The sequence below is a fragment of the Haplochromis burtoni genome, unplaced genomic scaffold (assembly GCF_018398535.1).
Source record: "Haplochromis burtoni strain Fernald_Lab_line unplaced genomic scaffold, NCSU_Asbu1 Contig_437, whole genome shotgun sequence".
Classification (NCBI taxonomy): domain Eukaryota; kingdom Metazoa; phylum Chordata; class Actinopteri; order Cichliformes; family Cichlidae; genus Haplochromis; species Haplochromis burtoni.
Window position 1 is genome coordinate 59890 of NW_024582798.1, and position 7244 is coordinate 67133.

Genomic DNA, 7244 nt, shown 5'->3' on the forward strand with positions numbered 1-7244 from the left:
TCATATCGTGATAAATATTTTGGGTCATATCGCCCTGCTCTACAAACAGTGTCTGGTTTCTTACTTTTTGGCAAATCTGTCACATTTGTCAAATTTTAATAGAAGACAAAGAGAACCAGAGAAAATACAAAATGCAGTTTTTAAATGTTTTTTTAGTTTATTAATGCAAAAACAAACTAAGCCTACCTGGCCCTCTGTGGGCAAGTAATTGCCCCCTAAACCTAATAACTGGTTGTGTCACAGTGCAGACCCACATGCAGACAAACAGAGGAACAGACGGTGGTTTAAACTGAAAGAGTCTTTATTTGATGGCTGTACAAAATACTTCAAAGCAACAAACGAAGGGAGGAAGTGAAAACGCTAACAAAAACTTTGAGAAGCTAAACAAAAGAACACAGAAGAAACGTAGGCGATGAAACAGGCGAACCGGCGAGGAACAGAAGGAAACACACACTATATGAACACACACGGAGGGTAACGAGGCAAACAGGCAGGGAACACAGTAATTAGACTCGCCGAGACTGGGAGGAAGACAAACAGAACACACTGACACAGGACACAGACTGTCAAAATAAAACAGGAAATACGTGAATGGAGAGACGAGGATGACAACAGGTAACACAAGAGAGGCACAATAACATCTAAACACTAGAATCATTAACAAATAACCACAAACAAACTAAATCGATCAATATTCATAATCACAAATCACTAGACTCTGTACCATGACACGCTGAGTCACTCTTAGCAGCAACAACTACAAACACTACAGAAAAACAAACACAAAAGCAGCTTTCCTTTATGAAAACCCAACTAAACCCCGAATGATAAGAATGGGATCCAAAAACTGGAATCACGTCTTTCTAATAGGAAAAACTACCCACAAACGAATTCCTGTGCACTTTGACGCTTCTTTAAGGAAAACGTGACTTCTTTAGAGAATAAAAAATTCTCAGTTTTGGATGTAAGCGGTATCAAAACATACCAATTGCTTGTCTGCAATGCACAGCTTAACTTTTCTGCCCTTGAATTACTATTACAGTTACGTTTATACTACTTTATTACTAAAAATATTTGAACCATTCCTTTAGGACAACAACTACAAGACACCACTCACTCAGCATCTGTAGACCCAGCAGTCTTAGCTAATTATAATCTCCAACCTTCCTTTATATCAAACATCCTTGAAAGAGTAGTTGTCAAACAGCTAACAGATCATCTGCAGACGAACGGCTTATCTAATAAATGGAGATTTTAATATTGCAGGTTAATTTCCATTGCCATTTTAAGAAGGTGGCGTGTGTCGACCCTTCAAATGTCAAGAAATCCCGGCCAGCTGTTGCTCCAGCTGTTGCTCCAGCTGTTACTCCAGCTGTTACTCCAGGCTAGGTGGCTAATGCACTTCACCTCTGTCCTCCACACTATAAAAGATGGCTCAACTTCTCAGTTTCTCTCTTCTGCTCCACCTTCCATCAACTCTTCGGTGATGCTTCTGTCTTGGTCGGTTTAATAAATGCTGAACTTCCTCGGTGGACTCCCTCCTTCTCAGCTACTGTGAGGCAGTTTGTCAGGTATGTATGTGTGTGTATCCGAGTAGACACCCCTGTGTCATCAGGTTCCCAATCATAGATGACTTCTTTTTTGAGTTACCACATTCTGAAGATCTTTGAAAAACTTGACCTTCAACCTTGATCTAAAAGTTGAAGTCACTGAAATTTGAACTCGTCTGATATGTTTAGTAGATGGTATCAATCGAGCTTTCCGTTGCATCTTTCTCGACTTGGATGTCTATATCGCCCCCGCGACCACCTGCCCGCCCGGCAGGTCGATGACACACCCCATCAGTCATTTACGGCTAAGGGATGAATAATCTCTTACAAAAAGATTAAGCCAAAATAAGACAAATCTGGATGGATCAACTCTTGTACATCATGCTTTATTCATGTTCTCAGCTTGAGGTTGTTTCTGGTTTCTTTATATACACCAGGATCATTATCACTCTGTTATATACGATCACACACACAGGGGATGACATTTGAGTTCACCTTTCATAATATCACCTTTCTTGGACAAATACAGTCTTCCACTGTTTACCATATGCACTTACACTGTTGACAAGGAAAACGGTGCATTAATGTTAGTTGATGTAACCACTTAATGTTTGATGTAGACTGGAAACTGCAAATATTAACAGAATTCACTGATTTGAAAATCATTTAACTGCAAATAGCACAAAGACAAGAACTCAGGTGAAGTCATATTGCTTTGTTTTTAACTAAATGATCAGACCGTCATGATCCGGAGGTACGTCTGGAAAACTCGTTCAGGCACCTGAGCTCCTTGGTCTCCATCCCTGGGCGGAGCCATTAGCTCCCCTGCAGAAGCTGATTCTGGGTAATCGGGTTGAGGATTTAAGCTCTACTCAGAATGTCCTTCACCGCCAGTTTGTCAACGACCTCAGGTTGGTATCAGTTCCAAGTTTTCAGGCTCTTGTTTCTTGTTTTTTCTGTTTTCCTATGCCACAGTTCACCTGGACCTTCCTTGCCGCTTACCTTCAGCTTCAGCTCTTCTCGGACTACCTCTCCATTCTGGAAAATACCGCGAACCTCACCTGCCTGCCCTCCTATCACCACCCCGCAGTGGAACTCAGTCTCTGCCATTACTCACCTGGATTCTCACCGCCTGTCCCTCAAAGCCGAACTCACCCTGGCTACAAGTAAGTCCCATCAGTCGTACTCCACTTCCCCAAGTGTCCTTCGCCTCGCCACCTTCCTAACCCCGTTCTCTTCTCTTCTCAGACGTACCCACTTCGTTCCAGTTGCACCTGTTAAGTCCCAGTTTTCCCTTACTGACCCACGGCCACGTCGCTACGCCACCCACGCCCTCCTCTACGAATTACACTCTGTTGTCTTATATACACACTGTAAAACGTGCTCGCCGTCTCTGTTGTGGTTCTAGGCGTTTGAGTCCATTGTTGCAATCGGCCTGCGCCGCTGTGACACACACTGGCACCAGAATAGAGTCATAACCTTAATGCAGGTATGAGGCCCTGTCAGGTCATTGTACTAATGTTCAGCTGAATATGAGGCTTTGGTTCAGATGACTGTCACATGCTCATGTCTGCTGTCACATAGTCTGTGATCCATTTATAACTCGGTTTCTTATGTTTACTCAGTCTAAGAGTCATCATATGAATCATGGGAGCATTCCTCATTGGCAGGGCTTCGTCAGTATTCACTAAACAAGTGTGCTTCGTGCAAATATAATATACATATTGCCCATTCCACGAGAGCACATCTACAGCTGAACTATGAATAAAACACTGGAGCAGCGTTGGATTCCCAGACAAATCATTATTCCTGCAGTGTGTTTGGTCTCAAAGAGACTGCACTGCAGTTCTGTCCCTCCAGATTCAGAGTCACACCCACGGAGAGCAGAACACATGTTGCCAGATATCACAAGTCACACTTGCTAATAGACACACTCTTTTTCATACACACATATACACTGAATGGGGGGAGGAGGTGTTGAAAGCCCAGGAGGACCGCAAGGAGAGAAGGTGACTAGCAATGTGATGGATAGGGTGACAGACAGAGTTCAGCGAGGGAGCTGCTGGAGAGGGGGGAAGGGTAGAAGGATGAAAAGCCTTTAAAATGTATTTTATAAACATGTGCTTTACGGGATCGTTGCATCTTAACAAGACAAATTCAGCACAAAGCTACAAAAATGTGGCTGGCTAATGCTGCTGTCTGCTCAAAAGCATAGACAGCTGACTGCCTTCATTACAAATGATCAGATCTGATTGGTGAGGAGCGAGTAAGAAAGGCAAAGTTAGCGACTCCAAATTCCAACAAATGATTTTCCTACTCTCTTGACTAAAGCCTGCATGAACAACATTAATATTAGTAGGACTGTTTTCTTTTGCAGTGTGGAGATGATTGCAGTGTTGTCACATATTGCTGTGTCTAGTTCAGTAACACTGAATATAATGTACAACCTACCATTCTGTACGTCCAGGATGTGATGCTTATCCAGTGTCCACCCTCCCACGTTAGAAGCATCCAACTCATAGCCCTGTAGAATAGCCGTCCTCTTCTCCCACAGGATGAGATCCAGGCAGGACTCGTATTCAAAACCTACGGACACTGTTAGACACAGAGTTTCAGGTAAGTCCACATATTTAATCCTTCCCTTTGTACATTTTCAAACCAAACAGGAAGGCCTGTGCAATTCTGAACAAAGAACCCAGGTCTATACACGGGCCTGCAACACGAGCACCCAGCACACCACTGACCCTCACATGTGTTTGCTTTTGCAACATGCAGTGACTCCTGATGTCGGTTCACTGAGAGCCTTCATTTTTACACACACACACACACACACACACGCACACACGCACACACACACACACACACACACACACGCGCGCGCACACACACGCGCACACACACCAAGTGTGCATATGAACTATTAGCCACTACAGCTGAGTATGTATAGAAAGCTTTTTAGTGCTACTTCCTTAGCACCATCACCTGCTATGATATTGCACATTTGAAATACAAGCCTGGTGCCAGAGCCTCTGTAACATCAACGTTTAGTATATTCAGATACACTATCAGTCACAGCCTCTCATCTAAAGTTTGTCTTTATTTTCTATGTGATTGCAGATTCCCACTGAAGGCATCAAAACTATGACTGAACACATACATGATCATGTAGTAAACAAAAGAAACATGTTTTATATTTTAGATTCTTCCAGTTATCCAGCCTTTGCTTTGATTCCTGCTTTGCTCACTCCTGGCATCCTCTCCATGAGCTTCATGAGGTCGTCACTTGAAATGGTTTTGAATGGGTCCTGAATTTTTATAATACAAAATAAACTTAATCAGTTGTCCATTTTTAACTAAATGATCAGCGTATACGGAGTCTCGGAAAACTCGTTCAGGCACCTGAGCTCCTTGGTCTCCATCCCTGGGCGGAGCCATTAGCTCCCCTGCAGAAGCTGATTCTGGGTAATCGGGTTGAGGATTTAAGCTCTACTCAGAATGTCCTTCACCGCCAGTTTGTCAACGACCTCAGGTTGGTATCAGTTCCAAGTTTTCAGGCTCTTGTTTCTTGTTTTTTCTGTTTTCCTATGCCACAGTTCACCTGGACCTTCCTTGCCGCTTACTTTCAGCTTCAGCTCTTCTCGGACTACCTCTCCATTCTGGAAAATACCGCGAACCTCACCTGCCTGCCCTCCTATCACCACCCCGCAGTGGAACTCAGTCTCTGCCATTACTCACCTGGATTCTCACCGCCTGTCCCTCAAAGCCGAACTCACCCTGGCTACAAGTAAGTCCCATCAGTCGTACTCCACTTCCCCAAGTGTCCTTCGCCTCGCCACCTTCCTAACCCCGTTCTCTTCTCTTCTCAGACGTACCCACTTCGTTCCAGTTGCACCTGTTAAGTCCCAGTTTTCCCTTACTGACCCACGGCCACGTCGCTACGCCACCCACGCCCTCCTCTACGAATTACACTCTGTTGTCTTATATACACACTGTAAAACGTGCTCGCCGTCTCTGTTGTGGTTCTAGGCATTTGAGTCCATTGTTGCAATCGGCCTGCGCCGCTGTGACACACACTGGCACCAGAATAGAGTCATAACCTTAATGCAGGTATGAGGCCCTGTCAGGTCATTGTACTAATGTTCAGCTGAATATGAGGCTTTGGTTCAGATGACTGTCACATGCTCATGTCTGCTGTCACATAGTCTGTGATCCATTTATAACTCGGTTTCTTATGTTTACTCAGTCTAAGAGTCATCATATGAATCATGGGAGCATTCCTCATTGGCAGGGCTTCGTCAGTATTCACTAAACAAGTGTGCTTCGTGCAAATATAATATACATATTGCCCATTCCACGAGAGCACATCTACAGCTGAACTATGAATAAAACACTGGAGCAGCGTTGGATTCCCAGACAAATCATTATTCCTGCAGTGTGTTTGGTCTCAAAGAGACTGCACTGCAGTTCTGTCCCTCCAGATTCAGAGTCACACCCACGGAGAGCAGAACACATGTTGCCAGATATCACAAGTCACACTTGCTAATAGACACACTCTTTTTCATACACACATATACACTGAATGGGGGGAGGAGGTGTTGAAAGCCCAGGAGGACCGCAAGGAGAGAAGGTGACTAGCAATGTGATGGATAGGGTGACAGACAGAGTTCAGCGAGGGAGCTGCTGGAGAGGGGGGAAGGGTAGAAGGATGAAAAGCCTTTAAAATGTATTTTATAAACATGTGCTTTACGGGATCGTTGCATCTTAACAAGACAAATTCAGCACAAAGCTACAAAAATGTGGCTGGCTAATGCTGCTGTCTGCTCAAAAGCATAGACAGCTGACTGCCTTCATTACAAATGATCAGATCTGATTGGTGAGGAGCGAGTAAGAAAGGCAAAGTTAGCGACTCCAAATTCCAACAAATGATTTTCCTACTCTCTTGACTAAAGCCTGCATGAACAACATTAATATTAGTAGGACTGTTTTCTTTTGCAGTGTGGAGATGATTGCAGTGTTGTCACATATTGCTGTGTCTAGTTCAGTAACACTGAATATAATGTACAACCTACCATTCTGTACGTCCAGGATGTGATGCTTATCCAGTGTCCATCCTCCCACGTTAGAAGCATCCAACTCATAGCCCTGTAGAATAGCCGTCCTCTTCTCCCACAGGATGAGATCCAGGCAGGACTCGTATTCAAAACCTACGGACACTGTTAGACACAGAGTTTCAGGTAAGTCCACATATTTAATCCTTCCCTTTGTACATTTTCAAACCAAACAGGAAGGCCTGTGCAATTCTGAACAAAGAACCCAGGTCTATACACGGGCCTGCAACACAAGCACCCAGCACACCACTGACCCTCACATGTGTTTGCTTTTGCAACATGCAGTGACTCCTGATGTCGGTTCACTGAGAGCCTTCATTTTTACACACACGCGCACGCACGCACACGCACGCACGCGATCTTCCAGCTTCGCATCCACCTTCACACCACACCGCGCACACATCACACACCCAGCGCGCGCGCGCACAACAGCATACCATTCGTCACTGAGGCCTATTTACACCGCAGCACGCACGCACACGCACGCACGCGATTCTTCCAGTTATCCAGCCTTTGCTTTGATTCCTGCTTTGCTCACTCCTGGCATCCTCTCCATGAGCTTCATGAGGTCGTCACTTGAAATGGT

The 7244-nt window shown here is 44.6% G+C and overlaps 1 protein-coding gene across 1 annotated transcript in view; it reads right to left on the bottom strand.

Moving 5' to 3' along the window:
• The window catches only part of tenm3 (teneurin transmembrane protein 3), a gene marked incomplete in the record, with an annotated part of 240891 nt that overhangs the window by 57242 nt on the left and 176405 nt on the right, over positions 1 to 7244 (bottom strand). Inside the window, 1 exon segment of the mRNA XM_042213353.1 lies at positions 6620 to 6763. Within this exon segment, the coding sequence (XP_042069287.1) occupies positions 6620 to 6763 (144 nt within the window).